Raw genomic sequence first — 27,291 nt, forward strand, 5'->3', positions numbered from 1 at the left:
CCAGTGAAGGGTCTTGAGGAGAGGGGTAGTATGAGTAAAGCGACCCTGGCGGAAGATGAGACGGGCAGCAGAGTTTTGAACCGACTGGAGAGGGGAGAGGTGACTAAGTGGGAGGCCAGCAAGAAGCAGATTGCAGTAGTCTAAACGAGAGGTGACAAGGGTGTGGATGAGGGTTTTGGTAGAGTGCTCGGAAAGAAAGGGGCGGATTTTACGGATGTTGTAAAGAAAGAAGCGACAGGTCTTGGCGGTCTGCTGGATATGAGCAGAGAAGGAGAGAGAAGAGTCAAAGATGACCCCAAGGTTTCGAGCTGAGGAGACAGGGAGAATGAGAGAGCCATCAACAGAAATAGAAAACGGGGGGAGCGGGGAGGTGGGTTTGGGGGGGAAAATGAGAAGCTCGGTTTTGGTCATATTTAATTTCAGGTGGCGTTGAGACATCCAGGCAGCAATGTCAGACAAGCACGCTGAAACTTTGGTTTGGATGCAAGGTGAGATATCAGGGATAGAAAGGTAGATTTGGGAATCATCAGCATAGAGATGGTAGGAAAAGCCATGGGATGAGATTAATGAACCAAGGGAAGAAGTGTAGATAGAAAAGAGGAGGGGACCAAGAACAGAACCCTGAGGTACGCCGACAGGCAGAGGGATAGAAGTAGAAGAGGATCCACCAGAGTGAACACTAAAGGTGCGGAGGGAGAGGTAGGAAGAGAACCAGGAAAGGACAGAGCCCTGGAATCCAAGTGAGGACAGGGTATCGAGAAGTATGCTGTGATCGACAGTGTCAAAAGCAGCGGAAAGATCAAGAAGAATGAGGATGGAATATTGACCTCTGGATTTAGCCAGTAATAGGTCAATGATCAACAAAGTAAATACATACATATAGAACTTGGACAAGGAATTCTGCTGGTCTCTTACTACCTACTGGCAGCAGAGGTCCCATGTGTGGTCAAAATGGATATGTGTTGCCTGCTCCCTGCTTGGAACTCCCGCCACCAGCACATAATTAGAACGTTCTTGTCCAGTTGCAGGATGAGCAATCGAAGAACGGAGAAAAGAACTGAGCTCTGGCTCGTAGAAGGTTTTATTATTTTTATATATGTTTTGAAATGATTGTTTTCTCGCAGTCCATGTTAATAAATAATGGGCCTGATATTCAGACTGCAGGAGATAGCCGAGCTGAATCCCATGGTCAGCACTGAACCCGGATATTCAATGCTGGGTTGTTTACGGTGACCAGCATTGACTGGATGTTTTTTGGCCGGTTTATATTTAACCAGCCAAGCCAATATCCAGCTCTAGCTGGTTAAGTTTAAATTAGTCAAAGATATTCCAGCTATTTTGGCGGCCTAATTTAGCCGCCAAGCTTAGCCACCAATGTGCTGAATATCAGCGGATAGCTGGTTATTTCGTTCGATATAACCAACTATCCGCTAAGCGCTAATGGCAATATTCAGCGGGAAATAGCCAGCTATCTTGCACTGAATATTGCCAGATAGCCAGTCAAGTGTTATTTAACCGGCCAGGAGCTGTCCTGGCTGGTTAAATATTGGGCGGAATATGTTTCTCATGCATATTTACAAAGTTATGCCTATTGTTTTGTGTTAAATTTTTACAATTTATAGAACACATTTTGGAGTCCTTTTACTATGCTGTGGTAAGCACAAATGTGTCTTAAAATGTCTTACTGCAGGGCACACTCAGGTTCCTGCAGTAATTTTGGCATCTACGTGCACTTCCTATGTGCTAAAAAAATAAATGTTATTTTTTAGTGCTGGGAGTGGGTAAGGGGGTGGAGAGTTTGCATGTACTATGCTAACTGGTTAGCCCTTACCACCTACAAATATGTGGCTGTAGGGGCTAACATTTTGCACCCTAGTCCACAAAATCGTTCACGGTGAAGGACTTAAATATAAATCCACATATGCATCCAGTTTCTCCTACATAAGTGCGCAACTATGGAACGCACTACCAAAGGCCATAAAAACCGTGCATAACCTAACAATCTTCTGAAAACTACTGAAAACCAACTTGTTCAAGAAGGCATACCATAATGATCCATCCTAAATACTAGACAACTAGACAACTACACTTTAAATGAACTAGACAAAACTGAACACTTTACACTAGACTGATAACCTTGTTGCTACTAATGAAAGTTACGCAATACGCACTACCAACTTATTTCTCTTGCTGGAAATGAACTTTCGATAGTTGATTATCTAACTTATTTTATAATTCATTCTATCACTCAGGAACTTCAAGGCAATACCACTTTGTATTTGACTGTACCGTTTATGCGCCTTAATGCAACACTACTTGCATCACCATTACGGCATAATGTAAGCCACATTGAGCCTGCAAATTGGTGGGAAAAATGTGGGATACAAATGCAACAAATAAATAAATAAACATGCTAATGGCCTCACGTTAATGGGAAAATTAGTGCGTGACCATTAATTCAAAAAATAGAAATCTTGCCCATTTTACCCATGCAGTAAAAATGGAGTTAGCATGTGAGAATATACGTGTAAGCACATGCTAAGACCATTTTTTTTTTACTGCAGTTTGGTAAAAGGGCCCCTTTTACCAAACTATAATACATACCAAACCATATATTAATAAGATTACTAGATAAGTTCGGGATTGGTGGAAACATAATTAGGTGGATCTAGGGTTTCCTAACCACAAGAACATATCAAGTAAAATCAAACTCTAACATATCATTACCATGGAAAGCAGACTGTGGAGTACCACAAGGATCACTGCTGTCACCAATCCTCTTCAACCTAATGATGACCCCACTAGCCAAGTCCTTATCCAATCAAGGCTTTAACCCTTTCATCTATGCAGGCGATGTCACAATTTACATTCCTTACAAATCTAACCTGACAGAAATCACCAACGAAATCAAGATCAGCTTGAACATCATGGACTCTTGGGCTAATTCATTTCAACTAAAACTCAATAAAGAAAAAACACACGGTCTCATCCTCTCAGCACGGACAACCTCACAATCATCAAAACCCCAGATTACACCCTCCCTATCTCAAACAGCCTGAAAATCCTCGGCGTTACAATGGACCGCAACTTAACACTAGAGAGCTAAGTGACATCCACGACAAAGAAAATGTTCCACTCAATGTGGAAGCTCAAACGCGTGAAGCAATTCTTCCCGAGGGAAACATTTCGCAACCTGGTACAATCAATGGTACTAAGCCATGTAGACTACTGCAATGGAATTTATGCAGGATGTAAAGAACAAACCTTAAAGAAACTTCAGACCGCTCAAAACACGGCAGCTAGGCTTATCTTTGGAAAAACGCGATTTGAAAGCGCAAAACCCCTCCACGAAAAACTACACTGGCTCCCAATCAAAGAACGCATTGCTTTCAAAATCTGCACTCTGGTTCACAAAATCATCTACGGTGAAGCCCTGGGATACATGATAGACCTGATCGACCTACCAACTAGAAACACATCCGAATCAACACGAACGTACCTAAATCTGCACTACCCAAGCTGCAAATGACTCAAATACAAATCAACCTACGCATCCAGTTTTTCCTACATAAGCACACAACTGCGGAACACATTACCAAAAGCCTTGAAAACTACGTACGATCACCTAAACTTCCGGAAAACACTAAAAACTAACCTGTTTAAATAGGCATACCCCACCGATCCAACATAAATGCCTGATCTCTGCAACACAGCAAAACTAAAGTATGTAATGGACATAACAGAACTCTTCCATTATATGATGCTCTAATGTGGCTGTGCCACATGAACTTTATCTTATCACAACATCACTATGTATTTGTTCACACCGGAGTCTGCAAATGCCTCTCCGGTACTATGTAAGCCACATTGAGCCTACAAATAGGTGGGAAAATGTACAAATAAATTTATACTTGGCTTGAATTTACAAGGTCTTTTAAATGCAAGGTGGGTATGAGGATGGAAAAGAAAAATGTGGGGATGGTGAGGGGACGGTACCAATATGATGCGATGGTGCGAAGATAGAAAAGAATTGACTGGGGCTGGGTGAGGATGGGGATCAAATTATGTCCCTACGCACATCTCTACTCCAAGCCCAATCTCCCTTTCTAGGTTCTGTTACTCTCATCTCTCACTGTCCAGACTCTAACCAGGATGTCTCCTGTTCTAGATTTTGTTACTCTCACCTCTCACACCACAATCTGACTAGGTTGTCTCCCATTCTAGGTTCTGTTACTCCTACCTTTTACAGCCCTGAGGGTCTCCATACTCTGACCTTGATGTCCCTTTCTAGGTTTTGCTACTCCTGCCTCTTATTCCATATACTGACCATGATGTTACTTTCTAGTTTCTGTGATTCCCATTTCTCTCCATACTCTGACCCAATACCCTGTTCTAGGTTCTCTTATTCCTAACTGTCTCCATAATCTGACCTCAGTGTCCTGTTCTAGGTTATGTTACTCCCACATCTCACTCCATACTCTTACTCCGATGTCCCATTCTAGGTTCTGTTATTCTTACCTCTTACTCCATACTCTGATCCCAGTGTTCCATTCTAGATTTTGTTGCTCCCACCTCTCACTGCAGACTCTGACTAAGATGTCTCCCATTCCAGAGGTTCTTTTACTCCCACAGCTCACTACATAGTCTGACCCCATTCTAGGTTCTGCTAAGGGACAGAGTAGTAAGGACAATATACCAAGAAAGACATCAAAGAGCTTTGTACTCTTGTTTTCTTGAGAACTTTTAATATTTCCAACAGGAGGTAATCCAGATAATCTCACTCAACTACTAGTGGCACAAGAGGGTGGGGGAAGAGGAGGAAAGAAATGGGATTGGGGTTGGTTGTGGGAGTAGGGGATGGAGAATGAGTTGGGATAGGAAGTAAGGGAGGAGAGGGGAAGGGGAAGGGAAAGGGGGAAGGAGAAAGGGAAGGAAGAAGGAAGGGGGAAGGGGGTGGGTGGGGGGTGGATGGGTAACCCTCAAGGATTTAGATGGATTTAATGACCTATTAATTAATTGCTTTTATTTGAAATCTTCTTAATGTCTTTTCATTGGGTTTCCAAACATCTAAATGTTTTATATCCTTTTATATGTATCATTATGTTTTTATAATTTAGTCCCTAGTTTTTAGATGTTTTATTATTTATTTTTGCATATGTGATTATTAGTTGATTGCTTCTTTTTTTAGATTGTACGACTCCTGATGCAGGCATCACTGCTGAAATGTGACCATTCCTGCCACTAAAACTTGTAGTTGAGTGACATTATTTGGATTACCTCCTGTTGGAACTATTAAAACTTCTCAAGAACAGAAGAGTACAAAGCTCTTTGATGTCCTTTTTGGTATATTTTCCTCACTACTTTATCTATTAGCAGATCCTGTGAGGATTCTTTCCTTCTTCTTTTCCTTCTGTTCTAAGTTCTGTTACTCCCACCTCTCTCCAAACTCTGACCCTTAATGACCCATTGGGGATTCAGTTATTCTCACTTCTTTCCATACTCTGACCCAATGTCCTTTTCTAAGTTCTGTAACTCTCAGTTCTCACTACATACTCTGATTCCACTATCCCATGCTAGGTTAAGAAAATAAGAACAGAAAAGCTATATTGGGTCAGACCAATGGTCCATCTAGCCAAGTATCCTGTTTCCAATAGTGGCCAAACCAGGTCACAAGTACCTGGCAGAAACCCAAATAGTAGCAACATTCCATGCTACCAATCCCAGGGCAAGCAGTGGCTTCCCCATGTCTGTCTCAATAGCAGACTATGGACTTTTCTTCCAGGAACTTGTTCAAACCTTTTTTAAACCCAGATACGCTAACTGCTGTTACTACATATTCCAGCAAAGAATTCCAGAGCTTAAATATTCATTGAGTGAAAAAATATTTCCTCCTATTGTACGGCGTACCGGCACCTTTTTTGTGCGGTCCGGTGAGCCTTCCGTTCGTGCACCCTGCCGTGCTCCCTGCATTGCAAAACTTTTGTTTACCTGAAGTCACTGTGAACCGGCAGTGAAAGCAGCAGGCAGGCAGGCTCGCCTCCTCATCGCTCGCTTCACTTCCCTTCCCTCTCAGCGTGTCCTGCCCTCCTCTGATGTAATTTCCTTTCCACGAGGGTGGGATGCTCTGAGAGGGAAGGGAAGCGAAGCGAGTGACGAGGAGACAAACCTGCCTGCTGCTTTCACTGCCGGTTCACCACGACTTCGGTACACAAAAGTTTTGCAACACAGGGAGCATAGCCGGGTGCACGAACGGAAGGGAGTGGGCAGGTGAGGGCAGGCAGGTGGGGCTAGGGTTTGAATGATCTCGGGGGCAGGTGGAGGCTGGGGTGAGTCAGTGGACATGGAAGGGAGGGGGAGGATAGGGGGCAAAAGAGAACTGCTGGACATGGGGAGGGGAGAGAGGAGAATTGCTGGACATGGAGTGGAAGGGAGAGAGGAGAGGAGAATCACTGGGCATGGAGTGGAGTGGAGGGAAGGGGAGAGAGGAGAGGAGAATTGCTGGGCATGGATGGGAGAGGAGGACAGGGGAGAGAGGAGAATCATTCTGGACATGGATTGGATGGGATGGGATGGGAGGGGAGGGGAGGAGAGGACAGGGGAGAGAGGAGAATTGCTGGACATGGATGGGAGGGGAAGGCAGGGAAGAGAGAATTGCTGGACATGGATAGGAGGGGAGCACAGGGGAGAGAGGAGAATCACTGGACATGGATGGGATGGGAGGGGAGGGGAGGGCAGGGGAGAGAGGAGAATTGATGGACATGGAGGGGAGGACAGGGCAGGGGAGTGAGGAGACATGCTGGACATGGATGGGAGGAGAGGGCAGGGGAGAGAGGAGACATACTGGACATGGATGGGAGGGGAGGTCAGCGAAGAGAGATTCGCTGGACATGGATGAGAGGGGAGGGCAGGGGAGAGAGGAGACATTATGGACATGGATGGGAGGGGAGGTCAGCGAAGAGAGATTCGTTGGACATGGATGGAAGGGGAGGGCAGGGGAGAGAGGAGAATTGTGGGACATGGATGAGAGGGGAGGGAAGGGGAGAGAGGAGAATCACTGGACATGGGAGGGGAAGGCAGGGGCAAGAGGAGACATGCTGAACATGGATGGAGGGGAGGGAAGACAGGAAGGAGGTGCACATGGATGGGAGGGGAGGGCATGGGAAAGAGGAGAAATGCTGGAAATGAATGGAGAGGAGAGCAGGAGATAGAGGAGAATTGCTGGACATGGATGGATGGAGGGGTTGGGGGGAGAGAGGAGAAATGCTGGACTTGGATGGAGGAGAGGGGAGAGAGAATTATTGCTTTATATGGATACAGGGGAGGGAAGAGAGAGGAGAAATGTTGGACATGGATGGAGGGGAGGAGAGAGGAGAAGTGCTGGACATGGATGGAGGGAAAGAAAGAAAAAAAAAAGGAGATGCACATGGATGGAGATGAGGGAAGGGGAAGAGAGGAGAAAAACTGCACATGGATGGAGAAAATAGGCAAAAGCTGGATCAACATTATACCTCCTCCAGTCAATTCCACGAAGGAGGACCCAGCTTTTACTTATGGATGCAGGGCAAGAAATGAAGAAGAAAGGAGGAAAGTAAAGAAATATATGGAAAGGAAGCCCTGGAAACAGAGTTAAGAGAACAGGTAGAAAGCAGCAGAATCAGAGACTAGGACCAATATGGATAGAAAAACAAAGGCACCAGACAACAAAGGTAGAAAAAATCATTTTATTTTCATTTTAGTGTTTGGAATATGTCCAATTTGAGAATTTACATCTGCTGTCTTATTTTGCACTGGGTATATTGGAGCTGTAACAGCTTACAAAAATTATTTATAATGAAAAAAAATCACGTTATTTTTTTCTCCTATACTAGTATAATATTTTCAATGATGTCTGTTTATATGCGCCATGGCTGGTATAAGGGGTGTGGCTAATGTGGGTGTGGTTATCATAGGGGCGGAGCCATACGTGGTGACCCCACCCATAATGAGTACCGGCACCTTTTTTTTCTACAAAAAAAGCACTGAATTCTGCTATATCTTTTTTAAAATACGGTGATCAGAACTGAACACAATACTTTAGGTGAGGTCGCACCATGGAATGATACAGAGGCATTATAGTATTTGGTTCCAGAACCTCCCTCCCACATTTGCTGCCTCTTCAGCCCTTCTTCCCTTCTCTGTTTCTCAGCTCTGGTCCCGCCTTCATTTCCTGTTTCCGCAAGGGCGGGACCTGAGCTGAGAGACAGAGAAGGGAAGAAGGGCTGAAGCGTGCACGCAGCGCTTTTCACTGCTGCTGCCGGTCTGCCGCCACCATAACCCCGACAAGGTAAGAAGAGAGATGACTTTTAAAATTCAGAGGGGAAGGGGGGAACCCTGGAACTCGGCGGGACCCTGGAACTTAAAAGGAGGGAGGGAGGGAGAGGGGGGCCTGCAACTTGAAGGGAGGGAGGGAGGGATGGAGAGGAGGGCCTGGAACTCAGAGGGAGGGGGGGCCTGGAACTCAGAGAGAGGGAGGGAGGGAGGGGGCGCTTGGAACTCAGAGGGAGGGAGGGCAGGTGGGTGGGCCAGACCACCAGGGCAGTAGTAAGGTAAGGGGAGGGGAGTGATGGAGAGGGGGAGTGACAGGGTGTGTGACAGGGGGAGGGGAAATGTGACAGGGGGCGGGGTGAGGGCATGAAAGGGGGTGGGGCAGGACGTGAAAGGGGATGGGGCGTGAAAGGGGATGGGGCGTGAAAGGGGATGGGGCGTGAAAGGGGGCAGAGCGAGGGCGTAAAAGGGGGCAGGGCATGTGTCCTTCTTTTGGGGGGACAAAATATGGTAACCCTAACCCTTGTGTCCTGTTTGGATATTCACACCTTTTACTGGACTAGAACTAATATAACAAATGTATCTTTGTGCTTCTTATCTGATGCTGTTTTCTGCTGATGTTCAGGTTTCTAGTAATTAAAAAAAGAAACTTTCTATGTAGTTATTGGTTGTATACACATTTTGGAAGGAGCTCATGAGATGTGTGACTTTTGATATACTGCTTCTGATCTTTTCCCACTATCTTTGGCCTATGAGAAGTTTGGAGTCCAGAGGTTTGCTGGAAAAGTCAAAATCTGCTTTTTGTTGTTGCTTTTAATGTGATTAACCAAGTACTTGATGGTGAACGCTGAGGCAGGAGAGTGCCATCCCGTAGAAAGGAATATTGCCAGCTCAGGGCTTCAGTATCAGCAGAGAGCTTCTTCCACTCTTCCCCAAGCTCTCTTCATTAAACGGCAGTGTTTATCACTTTATTATTATTGAAGGATATAACTTCAGCTCAAACTCCTTGAAGAGGGACAGTGACAAGATTGAGACCTTCCATCGTATTGCAGAGGCTTTCAAGTTTGCCAATGGACAAAGGAGTAAAATTGGGCATCCCTTTGGGGACAGCTGGAGAGTGGTGAGTGGTGTGTAACTGTGTATTAGTCCATTATCAAATATGTCCAAAGGGGCCAAAGGCATCTTTCCTTTTTTGAAACTTTTCATTATTATTTAAATCACTTTTATTTTGTTATCTGGCAGCAGAGGTTTCTAGAGTGGAAACCGTGACTAAGCCTTTAGCACATGCTGCAGAATGTTTCTAGCTCCTGACATCTACATCGAGGGAATATACCTGATCATCATAACATCAGAATCTCAAAAGGACATCAGATAGTCTGTGCAAGCACTTCTCTTTTTCTGATGGTTTGGGTAATCAAACCTAAAGAGAGTGTTAAAGGGGTTAATCATTTTCCATCATTACTCCTCCAGTCATTATTACTGTCGCCCTCTAGCGTTCTGATTTGACCTGGGGTAAAGAAATGATTCCCGTTTCTATCTTGATGCCACTAACTATTATCAGTAGTCTATCCATCCTTCATCTCTGTGATTTCTTTTTTTCTTTTGAAGTTGCTGTCTGACAGTTTTGCTGACTTGGTCAGGAGGCGAATTGATGGGTCTGGAAACCATTCTCTGAGCTACTACAATCTCACTCAACTGGTGGGAGAAAGTTTTGGCACCAGTCACATTTCAGTCATGGCTCAGGATGGTAGCATGGTATCTGCTACCAGCACGATCAACAACTTGTAAGCAGTAAGGAGATGTGAAAAATCCCCCCCCCCCCCAAAAAAAAGGGGGTGTTTTTTATTTATTACACAGATCATAAACTAAAGAAGGTGGATTTCTGGGATAAGCAGTATAAAATGTTTTGTACATTTTTGGGATCTTGCCGGGTATCTGTGACCGGGATTGGCCACTGTTGGAAACAGGATGCTGGGCTCGGTGGACCTTTGGTCTTTCCCAGTGTGGCAATACTTATGTACTTATGGATGGTGAAACTAAATGTATGTTTAACAAAATAAGCCAATTTGATGTTTTTAATTTTTGGGAACTTTTTCAATTAAGGAGACACTTTTCCCAAGTCCCATTTCACAAAAAGATCAATATATATTAAAAAAATAAATAAATGTTATAAAACTCAGCTGAAGGTTCAGATATATGATACCTGTTCAAGACATTTATTTTTTTGATTTCTTTTGGAATCTACTAGTGGATACTTCTTTTGGTAAAAATAAAAGATTCAGCGTGATTGGTTGTGTTTGTTAGGAAAGGATGGTTAGTGTGTTTCTCTGCAGGTTACAGCTTCTCTCTTGCTTGTTTCCTTCTAATCAGATTTGGTTCCATGGTTTCCTCACCACGTACTGGCATCATTTTCAACAATGGACTTGCTGATTTCTGTAAGATAGTGCGTGTGCCTGGCAGTCGCATCCAAAATGGTAAGATCTCTCACCCGGGCATCGTGAGATGCATTTATAGAATGTAAGATGTGCATCCTGGATCAGGCCCAAGGTCCTTTGAGTCCCAGATCCTGTCCTGAGGTCACAAAGAGGGGCATAATCGAATGGGACATCCAAGTTTTCATGAGGGCATCATTGCAGCATGGCCCCAATAATACGGTCGGGGACACCCAAATCGCAAAATTTAGGTTGACCTTAGAGATGGTCATCCCCAATTTTTGGCGATAATGGAAACCGAGGATGCCCATCTCATAAACGACCAAATCCAAGCCATTTGGTCATGGGAGGAGCCAGAATTCGTAGTGCACTGGTCCCCCTCACATGCCAGGATACCAACCGGGCACTCTAGGGGGCACTGCAGTGGACTTCACAAATTGCTCCCAGGGGCATAGCTCCCTTACCTTGGGTGCTGAGCCCCCCAAAACCCAATCCCCACAACTGTACATCACTACCATAGCCCTAAGGGGTGAAGGGGGGCACCTACATGTGGGTACATTGGATTTGTGAATGTACAAAACCCACCACAAACCCACTTTACCCACATGTAGGTGCCCCCCTTCACCCATAAGGTCTATGGTAGTGGTGTACAGTTGTGGGGAGTAGGTTTTGGGGGGCTCAGCACACAAGGTAAAGGAGCTATGCACCTGGGAGCAATTTGTGAAGTCCACTGCAGTGCCCCCTAGGGTGCCTGGTTGGTGTCTTGGCATGTCAGAGGGACCAGTGCACTATGAATGCTGGCTCCTCCCATGTCCAAAGGGCTTGGATTTGGTCGTTTCTGAGATGGGTGTCCTCAGTTTCCATTATCACCAAAAATCGGGGACAACCATCTCTAAGGTCGACCATCTCTAAGGTCGACCTAAATTTCGTGATTTGGACGTCCCCAACCGTATTATCAAAATGAACGATGGACGCCCATCTATGTTACTATGTTACTATGTTTCGATAATACGGATTTCCCTGCCCCTTCGCCGGGACGTCCTCTCAGGAAAACTTGGGCGCCTCTTTTGATTATGACCCTCCACGACTTCCAGTAGTCAGGTAGATGAAAATTCAAACTTTATAGGACTCATTGTACGGTCTCTTCTCCTGTTTTTAGCTATCACGATTACACCATACAGGAACTGTGTACAAAAGAATGATACAATGTACTAATAAATGACACTGTTGATCTACTAAATCTTAAATCTTTCATGACCCGAATCATATTGGTCCAAACTTGCCATAAGATCTAGAGAGCTACTGCACAAGCAGGTGGAGACAAGTATGTTTCTTTCCCGTGAGGGCAAGTATGCAGTGCTCACGGAGTAAGCTGAGACGCAATTGAAGAGATTGTTTGTTAGTGCTGTTTGGCATTGTTTGATGAGGTCTGCAGCTACCCGTGTTCAACCAGGCATCAACAGTGAAGACAGCTGTGGAGGATAAGTTTGAATCTACAGGATATGTAAATCTTTTTCTGGTGGAGAGACATTTACAACAGACTGTTTTTTTCAGCAATTGGACAGACGAGATGTTTATAACAGACTGTGTTTTCAGTGACCTTTTACTGGTCTGCATGAACTTGTAAAGAGGTTTCAAAGTGGACTGCCTTGAGGCAGAGCTTAGATCAGGGGCGTAGCCACGGGTGGGCCTGGGTGGGCCCAGGCCCACCCACTTAAGCCCAAGGCCCACCCAGGAATAGCGCACCCCGACCACCCATGATCCCTTCCCTCCACTCCCACAGATCTGGCACTTCTCTTTTTTTTCTCTCTGTTTCTGCCGCAGTGCTTCCAACTTACAGGATTGGCGCTACCCAGCAGCGATTCAAACTCACAGCACAGGCCGGCTCCGGCGTTCGCTTTGACGCGGCACACCCTCAATGACGCAACTTCCTATTAGGACGGGACATGGCGGGAACTCCGGAGCTACTGCGAGGTGCGACTCGTGTGAGCCTGTGTGTGCGAATCGCTGCCGGGTAGTTCCAATGCTGTAAGTTGCAGACACTGTATTAGAAGCAGGGAGGAAAAAAAGCACAGAGGTACCAGACCGGAGACTGGAGGCGGGGAAGGGAGAAAAGTGCTGGACTGGTTGGAGGAGGGGAAGGGGAGAAAAGTGTTGGACCGGGGGGGCGGGGCACTGGAAGTGAAGAAGGGAGAGATGCTGCATGGGGGGGGGGGGGGGTGGAAGAGAGAAATGTTGGACCTGGGGCACAAAGGAGGGGGAGAGAGAGAAATGGTGGACAGTGAGATCGAGGCAAAAATATTGGACATGGCGGAGGAAGGGCATGAATGCTGCATCGGTGGGTGGGTGGGAGGGAGGGGGAAGAGAGAAGTTGGCTCTGGGGTACAAGGGAGGGGGATAGAGAGATGTAGGACATGGGATTGGATGAGAGGCAGGAAGAGATGCACAGGTGGAGAGGGGAAGAGAAGAAGATGGATCCAGGAGCAGATGAAAATGATGGAGAGATGCCAGACAATGGGATTGAGGGAAGAGAGAAGGAGATATGCTGGACCATGGGGAACAGGACAGGAGGGAAGAGAGGACAGGATATATCAGGCTACAAAGGTGGGGATGGAAGAAAGAGAGAGCAGATGCTGGGCTAGAAAGGTGGAGGGAGGAAGGCGCTGGGAATGGTGGAACCATGTGGGAGAGGCCAGGAAGGGGAGGAGAAGGGTGGCAAGAAAATGGATGAGATGATAGTGATTACAGAGGGTAGTAATATGGTAATGGAGAATAGATAAAGATGGAAGGGAATGGAAGCCTGGGGAAGGAGTGAGATGGGAAATGAGAGAGCTAGTGGGCGAAAAAAGAAGATAGAAATCTGATAGGTAGCTGAAAAGTAAAAAGGAGGAGAAGGATGAGAAAGAGGGTGAAATTTGAGTTGACAGAGGCGGAAAAGAAAAAAAATGAGAGGACAGAACTAAAAAGGAATGATCATTTTATCAGAGGTAGGTGTAGTGAGGGAATAGACAGCAGAGAGAAGACAAATGTACAGCAGCCGCTTGAAGGAGAATTAGATGACAGACAGGAAATTGGAACCAACATAATGGAAAAATAAAACATCCAGACAACAAAGATAGAAAAAAGCATTTTATTTTGAATGTTTTAAATGGAATATATTAGCTTTCGGAAATGTGCATAGCAATTGTCTTTGCATTGTGTTCAATAGAAAGGAAATGCATTTCTGTTGTTATTTCTCCAGTGTTGTAGTATATGTTAAGTTTAACTTCTTGAGATTCTCAATTCAATTTTTGTGTAAATATTTTAATTTCTAATTTGTGATCCCTTGGTCTGTATTTGGTGAAGGTCTGTCAGTGTGATTAGTATTGGCAGGTGGGGAAATTGGAGGGGAGGCAGGGAGGAGAGGGGATCAGAGAAAGTGCCCTCCTTTATTTTCTGGCCTGGGCCATAGCATGTCTAACACTGGCCCTGACCCTTGCCCTGAACCCCAAGCATCCCCAGCTGAGAACCTCCTCCAAAGGCAGCCAGAATTCCCTTCTACCAAACTCTCCAGTCAGTGACAGCATTCTTGAGCCACCGACTACTAAGCACGCATGTGGTGCTGGCATTAGTGGCTTAGGGACATTGCTGCTGCCTGCCAAGCTTGGTAAAAGGGAGTTCTGGCTGCCTTCAGAGAAAGTCTTCAGCTAACAGAGCTTGAGGATCCTCATTAGCTAAAGTATTTATATTTTGAGGTGGAGGAATGGCGGGGCAGAGATAATTTTGTGCCCACCCACTTTAGGCTGAGGCCCACCCAAAATTGGCTGTCTGGCTATGCCACTGGCTTAGATATGCAAGCTTCTAAGCATTAATTAGTAAATGCAGAGGTTGGCAGAGGTTAGTTTGTATTTGTATTAGTTTAGGTCATTAGGAATGTAAATGTGTTATTCAGCAACACCGTTGTATACTGGCACAGAGTGAAGTATGAAAGAGTGAGTGAATGAGTGCACAGGAACTAGGACTATGTACTTTGATTTAGAGATAAATAAATATGAATAAGTTATTTTTGCTTATACTTTGAAAGTATTTGGTGAATTTTAGAACTGTTATTGATTCTTGGTTGTTGTTATATGTTATTGGTGGTTGGGAGACGGGGATAGTGCTGGGCAGACTTACATGGTCTGTGCCCTGAAAAGGACAGGTACAAATCAAGGTAAGGTATACACAAAAAGTAGCACATATGAGTTTATCTTGTTGGGAAGACTGGATGGACCGTGCAGGTCTTTTTCTGCTGTCATCTACTATGTTACTATGTTATCATTAGTTAGAGAATGCATATTCATTGGGGAAATCCTGAAAATCCGACTTGGTAAGGGCTGAGGTTGGACACCCCTGGTTTACACCTTCAAAAACCTCTAATAAATTGCTAAGGCAAGACTTGCCATTGTTGAACCCATGCTGACTCATTCCCATTAAGCTGTGTTTATCAATATGGTGAATAATTATGGGCCCGATATTCAGCAGGGCTTATCTAAGTAGGAATGTCTCCTTCTCAAATAAGTCCCACTCACAGGGTCCTATCCAGATTTTCAGCAGTTCTTACCCAGATAATGCCACTGAAAATCCGGTCAGACTGCCTCAGCGCTATCTGGGCAGTGCCAAGATGGCCAAGGGGTGGAGTCTGGGAAGAGCCAGGAGTTACCCAGTTAGAGGCAGTGTTCAGCCCACTAACTGGATAACCGTTTGGCTAAAGTTAGGACAGAAAATAAACTGAATATTCCGGTATAAAAGGGTGGCCAGCTTTAATTTAAAACAACAACAACAAAGAAACACTGAAAGCTGCAGGCTGAATATTGACCCATTTGTTTTTTGTAAGAGCACAAGAATTGTCATACAGGTTAGACCAAAAGTCTGTTTCTAACAGTGGCCATTTCTAGTATAGCTTCAACCATTTTGTTTGGCAGTGACATCAGGCTCACAGGTCTGTGGTTTCAGGGGTCGTGGCTCTTTGCAGTGGCGTTCCTAAGGGGGCTGACACCCGGGGCGGATCGCCAATGCGCCCCGCCCCCCCCCCCCCCCGGAACAGCGCGATGCCCCCCCTCCCCGGCGAAAGAACCCCCGGGTGCACGCCGCTGGGGGGGGTGCCACGCGCCTGCCGGCTCTTCGTTTTCATGCTCTCTCTGCCCCGGAACAGGAAGTAACCTGTTCCGGGGCAAAGGGAGCATGAAAACGAAGAGCCGACAGGCGCGCGGCACCCCCCCCCAGCGGCGTGCACCCGGGGCGGACCGCCCCCCCCCCCCCTTGGTATGCCACTGGCTCTTTGGAATGATAAGTTACAGATCACTAGTAACAAGCTGCCAATTTCATTTTTACCTGTCAGGACTGAGGGGTGAATACCATCCAGTCCTGGAGATTTGTTGCTCTTGAGTTCATCTATTTATTCTATAACATCTTCTAGATTTATATTGTTGTGCTTTAATTGCTCTGAATCATCACTATCAAAGAAAGTTTCTGGTGTTGGTATGATGCCAGCATCCTCCTCAATCGCCTTATCCTGCCTGAGCATTCCTTTTATCCCTTGGTCATCCAGCAGTCCAAACGATTCCTTTATGGGCTTTGTGCTTCAAATGTACTTGGAAAAGATTTTAGAATTCGTTTTTGCCCGTATAGCTGTCTCTCTTGGCCTGCCTTATTAGCTTTTTATATCTAACTTGCTAGTGCTTGTGCTCATCTCTGCTTGTCATTTTATTATTCATTAACTGGATATGATAGAGGTCGGTGTGTTCTCATAACTTCTGGGCAGCAGATGTAGCTCTGCCTCACACGCAGGTAGACACTCACCACCACATCTTACAATTTTCCAGTTTTAATCTGCCCTGTTTGCTGTATCTTTTCTTCTAATTTAGGAGACATGCCCCCATCGACCATGACTCCTGCCATCTTAATTTCTAAAGATAAGAAATCTCGGTTGGTGATTGGAGGATCAGGTGGTGATCAAATCATTAGCGCCACTGTACTGGTGAGTAAGTGAAGGTAAACAGTTCCAGTATCAGCTATCAGTGCTAAAAACAATGGCCATATTGCGTCTGTAATCACAGGCTGTAAAACTCAGTCTACCTGCTCCTCTCCGATTGTATTATGCCACCACCTCTCTCTTAAATTTTCTTTTCTCTCTAGCCAACTTTCTACTCACTTCCTCCTCTTCCCGCCTGCTCTCAACATGGGGGCTGATATTCAGACCGTGTAAGGTAGCCGGGCTGCCTCTTGCGGTCGGCTCTGAGCCTGGATATTCAATGCCAGGCAATTTACAGTGACTGGCATTGAGTATCTGCGTGTATTTTGGCCGGTTACAACTTAACTGGCCAAGTTAATATTCAGCGCTGGACGGTTAAGTTGAAACCAGCCAAAGGTAGGCATGCTATTTCAGTGGCCTAATTTGGCTGCCAAACCTAGCCAGTGATGCACTGAATATCGGCAGATAGCCAGTTATATTGCACAATATAACTGGCTATCCACTAAGTGCTAACCTGAGATATTCAGCAGGAGATAGCCAGTTATCTCCCGCTGAATATCGTCAGAGCCGTTCCTGGCTGGTTAAATATTGGCCGGATGATCTTTATCTGCCATCACAGAAAGCAGTACTGCCCCCCCCCCCCCCCCCCCCCATATACACACCATAATCCTATCAGTCCATTAAAGGAAGGTTAACTTTGCTATGTTGCAGGTGATTCTAAGCAGGAGGCTCTTCAGCCTTTAATTGCTCTATATCAGACCAACATGACAATTACACAGAAAAGTATTGTCATGCTTCCATGGTGTTGAGGAGGGTGAGACCTTATGCCAACACCAGAAACGGTGACTGCCAGCTGACTATGCCCCCTGGGGTCTTTACCTGGACCAACCGCCATTCCCTGCAGGTTGGGCCCTTTGGTGCAGGTGACCAGCAGGACTTGGAGGGTCCTCAAGAGGGGAAGCCAGGTTGGGTCATTGAGAACAGGGCAAGGAAGAGTGGAAAGGTCAAGGCCAACGCAGAGTTAGGTCCAGGTCCCGGGCAAGGTCACGTCAGGCAACAAGCAGGTGTAATCCAGGTTACAGATAAAGTCAAGTCAGGCAGCAAGCAGTCATAATCTGGGTTCCAGGCAAGGTCAGGTCAGGCAATGAGTGAGTGTAACCGGCAGGCAGTAGCAAGGCTTGGAAATCTGTTGCTGAGTTACCTGCTGAGGACTGAGTCCAGCCTAAAATCCCCAGCGAGGGTGGGGTGTCTCTGGCTGGCTTTTAGGAAGTTCCAGGTGCTGGCCCTTTAAGACTGGTTCCAGGCACATGCACATCAAGGGTGCTCCTCCCCCCCCCCCCCCCTGATGGCAATCAGGGAGCTGCAGGCTGGATCGTGTGGTGGGCAGGAACGCTGCCGCCCCAGACAACCTGCTCAGCACCGGAGGTGTGTTAGGCTCTGGGCACGGCGGGTGCTTGTCGATAGGAGTTGGTCGTGGTGGGAGCTGTGACAGATATCTGAAGTTTTTAGATGATGTTTGACCTCTATAGTCACAAGGAACAAGCAATGGAGAAGCTTCAAACCTCATGGATAGGTGCACAGCCAACAGTCAGGAATGAGGAAGCAAAAAAAAAGAGGAACCAAAGCTCATCCAATGAATCAGGTCTTTATTACCTCAAAAGTAATGTAAGCCAATTATGGAAAGTCTCGATATGGCTATGTTTCAACAGATGTGCCTTTGTCAGGAGCCTTATCTTATTGCCACATAAAAAAAATGTTATATGCTTTGCTGTGTGATTTTGGTGCCTTTCTTGTTTTTATTGTAGGTTACCTGTGTGGTTCCCTCAATTTTCTGAGTCCTGATTTTGGGCAGGGTCACATGACCCACATGTCATTCACCTGTGACAAAGCAAGTTACTATTTAGGACTGCTTACCAGTGGTGCTCCTGCTGCTGCAGCATGCACCTGAGAAGCAGGTCTTGCTCCTTAGGCTTGCTCCTTGGGGTGGGCAAAAAGAATGACCTATATTTCCCATATTTTAGCTGGGTTCTCTGCTATTCAACCAAAATTCCCAAGCCACTGGCGACCCCTGAAATTGACTTTAAGGAATTCCACTTTGCCATTGCAATAGCTTTCTTTCTAACATTATCTTGTTGTTGGGTTTTTTCACTGCCATATCCCTTCCCCTTAATGGCACCAGATGTATCGCAGATCCCAGTGAGGTGAGGATGGCACCTAACACGTAATGTCCCTAAATTCTACAGACCTCACATCTTGATCCAAAGCAGAAATTCTAAGCAGACTCTAAAGCGAGAAGCATCACTTTCTCTAGTGTTGTTAAATTGTCGATCTGTGAAGTGTAAGTATATCTATATTTTAGATCTTGTTCATTCTTATCACCTGGATATATTTGCCCTTACTGAAACTTGGCTTCTTCCAGGGGAGGAGATGTATCTATTGTCTACCTCCAGGGTTTTCAGTTAGTTACGCTTCTTGGGTAGGTAAATGAAAGGGTGAATTGGCTTACATTTATTCAACTTCCCTTGCGGTTAAGGAAATTCCTGTCCATTGTCTTCCTTACTCCAAGCTTCTCCTATTTGAGATAAATTCAACTGTCACATTTCACTTTCTTCTCATCTACTGTGCCTCCCTCACTAAAAGCTGAAGATTGGGAGCATGTATAACAATCAATAGCAGATGCCATATTAAAGTTTCCTAATCTTTTGATATCGGGTGACTTTAATACCCATCTCAATGAGCTCTCTTAGATTTTCAACATTTTTGGATGATATCGGAGTGAGGGCCAACTCATATAGTGGGCCATTTTCTGAATTTAATTATGACCAACTCTTCAAATTTGATTGACTGTACTAATCCCCAAACTGTGCCTGTCTCCTGGTCTGATCATTACTTTCTTCATTTTAAAATATCTCTTCATAAACTAGTTCAAACTGCTATGTCATCCACAATCCCTAGACCCTCTTTCTCTCTCTCCCCTCTCTCATTACTTTTCACTGGAGGAACAGGTCTCTGTTTGGAATTGTGTTTTAACGGAAGCACTGGATAATATTGCCCCCATGAAAATCATCGTGCCCAGGTTAAAACAGACTCAGCCCTGGTACCATCCTGGCCTAAAATTATGTAAAAAGCAGAACATCAGTGGCATAAGTTGAGAACTGAGGAATCAAGAAACAACTGTAAACAATGTCAACAGTACTTTTTGACTCAGCTCAGGATAGCTAAAATATCTTACTTCTCTAAACAAATACGTCAAGCTTCAAACTTATCCAAACAGCTTTTTTTTATCTTAAAAAAACATGACAACCAAGCTGAAGATGAAGACTATTGTGCCTTGCTTGGATTCTGATGTCTTAGTGGCCTTTCTTGTATCCAAAACTGACAATCTTTGAGCAACCTTTTCTCCCACTAGAAATGACTTATGTGACGTTTCCGTCTCAACCTTATCTGCATGATGGCATTCGTTTGATCCCCCTTCCCTTGCATCACTTCAGAAAATGCTATCAAACTTATCTACCACTTACTGTTCTCTAGATCCTATACCTTCAGATTGGTTAAAAGTTCCATTCTATGATAGTAAAAAGTCTTACCGAGGGAGTTATTCCAAAGGCCTTAAAAGAACCATTAGTTAGGCCTAGTCTAAAGAAATCTTCACTTGACCCTCTCTCCCCGAACAATTATCGTCCAGTCTCTAACCTACCATTTTTGACAAAGATACTAGAAACAATTGTGTTCTTACAACTCCAGTCATTTTCAGAATCTATTAATGCACTACGTCCACAACAATCTGTTTTTAGGCAGGGTTAATAGCTCTTCTAAGTGAGTTGCATTCACAATTAGAACAAGGCCAAATTACTCTGATTATTTCACTAGACTTATCCGTGGCTTTCGATTTAATTGACCATGCCTTCTACTTCAGCACCTATGTTCACTTGATATCTCTGGTACTATCTACAACTGGTTTGCTTCTTTTTTCAGTGGTCGTTATTTCAGAGTATTTCAGTATTCATCCACTTCACAATCTCACTCCACCCCATGTGGAGTTCCACAGGGATCGGTTCTGTCACCGTAACTATTCAATTTATTTGTCAGCCCATTGGTCCTGCTCATTCAGTCCCTAGGGATCAGTTCATACTCCTATGCTGATGATTTCTTATTAATCCATTCTATGAACCCATCTTCCATTGAACTGAAACCAATCCAGATCTGTCTTCACGAGGTTGCCATGTGGCTTACTGAACATCATTTGGTCCTAAACCCAGGTAAATCAATAGCTTCCTGGATTACAGGACATAGTCCAGGGCCATTTTTAACCCAACATTATTTAATAGGCAGATCATTCTGGTATCCTCTTTTAGATATCTAGGAGTGATCATAGACTCCACTCTTTCTTTCAATTGTCAGATTTCTGATGTTGTGAAAAAATCATTCTATTACCTTTGACAGTTACACTCAAATCAGAAATTCTACAGATCAAGAATCCCTACGTATTCTATCATATGCCTATATTAAAACACGTTATGATTACTGCAATATTATTTATACTGGTATCACGAAAACTAACTTGAAATGTTTACAAGCTATTCAGAATGCTGCAGCTTGTGTCATCTGCTGGGCCTCAAGGTATGATAGGGCCACTTCTCTCCTATAACCTCTTCATTGGTCCCTATAGAACTGAGTGAAATTTAAAGTTCTTACTTTGACACATAAGGTGCTTCACACTGCTACCCCATCTTATCTTGCAGCTCTGCTCAAACTCTTCGTTCGTTAACTGACAATAGCCTGGTTTTATCCCTGTCATCTAGGGCAAGATTGGAATCAACCCGTATGTCAGCCTTTTACTTTTTATCTCCAGCGCTATAGAATTTTTTACCATAGACAATCAAATTAGAAAAATCATACTCTGTCTTCCATACAGCATTGAAAACTTATTACTATCAAATAGCTTTTACTGTCTAATGCTACTGCATTTTAATGGGAAGCCATGGGCATATCTGGACTCGGGCGGTAGAGGGGGCCAGAGCCAGAGGGATTGGGCACATTTTAGCCCCCCCTCCCCCCCGCCTTTGCCAGCTAAACTACACAGTACGAAGGATCCTAAAGGCACCTTCTAGGATCCCTGTCCAGTAGTACAATCGCTATCATGCAGTACTATAACGGCCAACAAAAAGCAGAGATCTCACCTGCGCTGAGAATCAGAATCACTAACACGTGGAAGCAGCGAAAGCTGCCGCGCGGTGACTCATCCCTTGAACCAGAGTTAGAAGCAAATACTACATTCAGACGTTTTACTTTCTTGTTATTTTTATCTTTTAACGGCGCTCTTTCTAAAATAAATGCAAATGAATATCGCCGAGCTCCAAAACCCTAGTAACGTGATGAGCCCCGTGTCGGATGCAGCAGGGTCTGTAATGAAGTGGCTTAGCCCCAGTCCAAGTACCTCCAAGGATACGCTCAAGCGGCAGACCGTATTTTGCAGAAAGAATATTTCTGTTGGTTACACTAGTGAATGGAATGTTCCCACTCCCAGAGTTCAGCCGCATGGTAAAAGTGAAAGCAATTCCCGCGAGCTACAGAGAAGGGGGAAGGGGGTGGATTACCTCTCTCATCATTGTCAGAGTGAGACTGAATGTCCTATTCACAAAATGCACTGAACTAAATAAATCAAACTACTGGCAATTCCACGGTTCAAATAAGTATCATTGGAGCCAGGCCTTTGCTGGCGGGGGACCCCAACCCCCCGCCAGTCGAGGTCCTCTCTTCCATTGCAGGCTGCAAGTTGCAAAGCTTCCTTCTGAGTCTGACATCCTGCACGTACAACGCGCAGGACGTCAGACTCAGAAGAACAGGAAGCTTTGCAACTTGCAGGCAGCCTGCAACGGAAGAGAGGAGCTTGGCTGGCGGGGGGGTTGGTGTCCCCCGCCAGCAAAGATCAGCGACGGGTTGGCAGCGGTAGGGGGGTCCAGGCCAAAATCTGCGGGGGCCCCGGCCCCTGTGGCCCCATGCAGATACGCCCCTTGGGAAGACCGCTCAGGTTCCTAGATTATTGCAAGGGGGTTTGTGTTGGGTATTATGTATGACTGTCATGTGAGTTGATTGTTTGTGCTGTTATCTCCGGCATGGAATATTTGTCTGTTCTTTCCTACCAATTAATGGAGTTCCTAAATTAAATTAATTTGTGTTTTATTGTATGATTTTCTCTGTGAGCTATTCTGACTTGCCTAGCAATAAGTGATGGTATAACAAAATAAATAAAAGATAAAATAAATAAATGGTAAACTGTGAACAAGTATAAATATAGTACACATTAGAGTAAGATATGTAGAGTGGTTATACTCTAATGTTGGGCCTGTTATAAAGTTACCCCCACATGTGAGTGAGATACTAGACTATTTGTTACTCTTTTATTTTCTTCTATTACTGTCCTATCTACCATTGTAGTTCTTTTCCGACTTAGACTTTCTTGTTGTTTACATTGTACACTGCTATGATGATATCCTCCCTAGCGGTATATCAATAAAGTTAACATGATCCTGAACCTGAACACTGCCTGTTTTCTTACCCACCATGATACAGACAGTACAGAAGAATAATTTTGTTTTCTTGCAGGGGATTATGAATAAACTCTGGTTTGGTTATGACCTGAAGAAAGCCATTTCAGCTCCAATTCTGCATGTGGAAATGGACAATCAAATCCAACTGGATTCTCCTGTGGATAAGGTGAGGAAATCCCTCTTACTCTGCATACACATGTATTGCTGCGTGGCTTATGCTATTCTCAGAAAAAGTCAGACAGAGACCAAAAGACAGGAAAAGGGAGGTTTTGTTACTCACTACAACAGGAGCTGGTATCTGTAGCAAACATTAGTAACCTCACAAAACCTAACATTAGATACTTTGGTAGTTGTAAAAGAATCAGTCTGAACTCAGAGAAAAGGGAAAAAGAGGAAGGAAAGTTTGTTCCTCACCAGGACATTTCACTGGCTCTGAGCTTCGGCAGTTCTACAGAGTGTGATACATAGAAACTATCATATGAAGGACACAAAGCTGAGAGAAAGGAGAGAGAAATAAAAGGAAGAAAGAATGAAAGATTCTTAGCTGCAAAGACCAGGTCCCCACCCATAGCCACGGGGGGGGGGGGGGGGAGGAAAGCACACACATCCCTCCTTCCCGGAGAATATGCCCTACCTACCAGAAGGATATATTCCAGTGTTCCCTAGATCTGCAGTCACTTATAGGAGGAGTAGCCTAGTGGTTAGGGTGGTGGACTTTGGTCCTGGGGAACTGAGGAACTGAGTTCGATTCCCGGCACAGGCAGCTCCTTGTGACTCTGGGCAAGTTACTTAACCCTCCATTGCCTGCCGCATTGAGCCTGCCATGAGTGGGAAAAAGTGCAGGGTACAAATGTAACAAAATAAATATACAACATGCACATACACACCTCACACACACAACTGTATGTACCTACCTACACACACACACAGCTGCACTTACCTGCACAAACTCCCCCCCACACATACATCTGCATATACAATGCAAATACCCAAACTGACCTGCACTAATACACATATAGCTGCACACACCCACCTCTATACATCTGCAAAGACCCGCCCACAGTTGCACATAGCTATAACCCCACCCTCATATACCTGCATACAACCACCTCACCCATGCACACAGCTGCACAACATTTATGCACAAACCCATGCCCACCCATACACCCTGTCCCACATCTGCACACACAACGGCACATATCTGCATAAACCTACCTATACCCACCCACCCCCACCTGCACACACACCTGCTTGTACCCACCCACATCTGTTCATACCCAAACACATCTGCATACACACCTTTACATACCTGCACATACCCACATGCATATACCTGCACACATAGCTACACCTACACATGCACACACAACTGCATATATCTGCACATACCCACAGACAACCACATCCACCCACCCCACCTACATATGCAGCTGCACATTCCCACACACCCCCACATACACCACCCCACCTGCACACACATACACCACCCCACCCCCACCTACACACATTCACAAAAGTCTGCAGAACCATACCCACCAACCTCCACCTGCACACACAGCTGCACATACCAAAACACATCCACAAAAGCCTGCACACACACACCCTCTCACACCTGCACATACTTGCATGTACACCTGAACACACTCTTAACAATCACCCACCCACCCACCCACCCACCCACACATACACACACACAAGAACATCTGATATCCCCAGCTACATGCCCGGTGTTCTGAAATCTGCCACCTCGTTCCTGCCCACCTCATACTACTGGTAGTTTTGGCTATGCTCTGAACGACTGATAGGTTTTACTCAGTATATCGCTTCCACTTTCACTTGGGTTCAGTTTCTGCTACGGTCCACGGCTGAATCCCAGAAAATCAGAATATTGCATGTATAATGCCATCACCATGCAGGATGTTTAAATGAAGACTCACTTGTGTGTAACAGAGCACATTCTATGCAAAATAAGAGCATGTGGAATTTTGGCTAGTCTTGTGATCTGATCGATTAAATGTTATTCTTACATACAGGGAGATCTTTCATATTGCTCATGTTTGATCTATTCTTACTGTACACTGCCTTGAGTGAATTCCTTCAAAAAGACGGTAAATAAATCCTAATAAATAAATAAATATCATCAATCTGAAATGTTTCTTCTTCTCTTCTCCAGGTTGTTGAGAGTGGTCTAAGGGGTAGAGGGCACCAGATCAACAATTCTTCTTTTTTTATTGATGTGTTGCAAGCAGTCCTGGAACAAGACTCCTGCATCTATGCTGAATCAGGCAAAAAAAAGCAAGGCAGAGCAGCTGGCTATTAACAGGCTGCCTTTGGACAGCTGCAAGTATAGGTTGCTTGAAATTCATTCAAATGCATTAGTGTGTCTCACAGCACCACTGCAGTTACCCTGAAGCCTGAGGCGCTCTAACCTGACATCTGCCATCTCCAGCAGAATAATCAGAATTAGGCTTTATGGGGTCGATTTTCAAAGCAATTTAACTGGCCAGAAACAGCTCCTGACTGGTTAGATCGCTTGTTCAGGGCTAACTGGTCATTTTCAGTGGCACTTAACTGGTTACTGATGCTGAAATGTCTGGTTAGCACCAAACTCAAAACCGGCTATTTTGGGGGCGTTCCAGGGGCAGAGTCAGCACTTGGCTGGTTAACTGCCAATATTCAGCAGTTAACTGGCTAAGGTCAGAGCATAAATAGGACTGCATAAAAGTCAGTCCTATCTTTATGTGGTGCCCCATAACTGTGCAGAATATCCCACTTAATCAGCTGTGCTTTAGCTGGCTCCACAAATCTGGAAATTCAGTACTGAAGTTAATAATGTTCAGTGGAAAATAGATTTGTTGGCTCAGGCTACTTGCTATGTGAATATTCCATCACTGTTTCATTATTGCAATCAAGTATTACATATTATGGATATTTGCTTTAAACTTTGTTTTAAATCGTTTATCCAGACCTTACATTGCTTTTTCAACCAAAAGGCAAATCCTAAGGGTGACTGAACAATTAGGTATAAACTGTGTTATTTCTGACTACTTGTTTTTGACTGCTTTGGGTCCTACTGATCTGTACATCTTAAACCATGTCTCCCAATCTTCTTCATGCTTAACCCCTAATCTTTCTTCCCCATCTTCCCTACACCATACCCCTCCTTATCTCTTTTTCCTTCAGCTTATCCTATCTTTGTTACACCTTTCCATGCTCAATTCACATATTCTTAAGGCCTTTCTATTAATATGTTTAGTATAGTTGTAAAATTCTCCTTATAAGACTCTGTAATTCTATTTGCTATGTAAGCCGCATTGAACCTGCTATGTGTGGGAAAGCGCGGGGTACAAATGTAATATAATAATAATAATAATAAAATACATCTGCTGTCTAGAATTTTGGAAGATGAAAATGAGAAAATAAAAATTAAGTTTTGGATGTACTCTGTAGAAGTTGTTGTTTACTTTTGCAATGTGTGTATTGATGACTGTTTTACTGTGTGCATGTGATAATGTTTGAATAACTGTCTATTCATATGGCTGTGATTTCTGAACATGCAGCATCATTAAAGGACAGACTTTTAAATGCCCGGTTGGGTATATATGCTAATCACAGCTTTGTTATATGTTTCAGACATATCCATCTACTTGCTCCCATGATGTTACTGAATTCTATTATTCTGTCTCACTGTATTTTCAAATGTAAGCCACATTGAACCCAAGTTTGCTTGGGATAATGTGGGATATAAATGTTTTTAAAAAAATGTTTTATCTCCACCTTTTAAGGCACTGCCTAGCCAGCTAGATGGTGATGGCACAAGGAAAGCAAGTTTGGTTCAGTGAAGACTAACTCAAAATTACCTGTTCCTTAGCTGGGCGACCATACCATGCCTTTGTGGTTATGTTCACTAATAAGTTAAATGATTTACTGGCTTTCTTGAAAGGATTATATAACCATTGGATGTATGACTAGGAGCACAAACGTATAATTATTTATTTAATATCACAATTCC

At 44.5% G+C, this 27,291-nt stretch overlaps 1 protein-coding gene across 2 annotated transcripts in view; it reads left to right on the forward strand.

Moving 5' to 3' along the window:
• Nucleotides 1-26,617, forward strand: part of LOC115480022 (glutathione hydrolase 5 proenzyme-like) — a 76,736-nt gene extending 50,119 nt beyond the window's left edge. For both annotated transcript variants that reach the window (XM_030218405.1, XM_030218404.1), the window contains exons 8-13: nucleotides 9,288-9,424; nucleotides 9,913-10,088; nucleotides 10,675-10,778; nucleotides 16,622-16,734; nucleotides 23,335-23,445; nucleotides 25,453-26,617. In XM_030218405.1, coding sequence (XP_030074265.1) covers nucleotides 9,288-9,424; nucleotides 9,913-10,088; nucleotides 10,675-10,778; nucleotides 16,622-16,734; nucleotides 23,335-23,445; nucleotides 25,453-25,599 — 788 coding nt within the window. In that variant the 3' untranslated portion in view covers nucleotides 25,600-26,617. The remainder of the gene's footprint in view (nucleotides 1-9,287; nucleotides 9,425-9,912; nucleotides 10,089-10,674; nucleotides 10,779-16,621; nucleotides 16,735-23,334; nucleotides 23,446-25,452) is intronic.
• Nucleotides 26,618-27,291: the final 674 nt, after the last annotated feature.

This window comes from Microcaecilia unicolor, chromosome 11 (genome assembly GCF_901765095.1).
Source record: "Microcaecilia unicolor chromosome 11, aMicUni1.1, whole genome shotgun sequence".
In the NCBI taxonomy this organism is placed as follows: domain Eukaryota; kingdom Metazoa; phylum Chordata; class Amphibia; order Gymnophiona; family Siphonopidae; genus Microcaecilia; species Microcaecilia unicolor.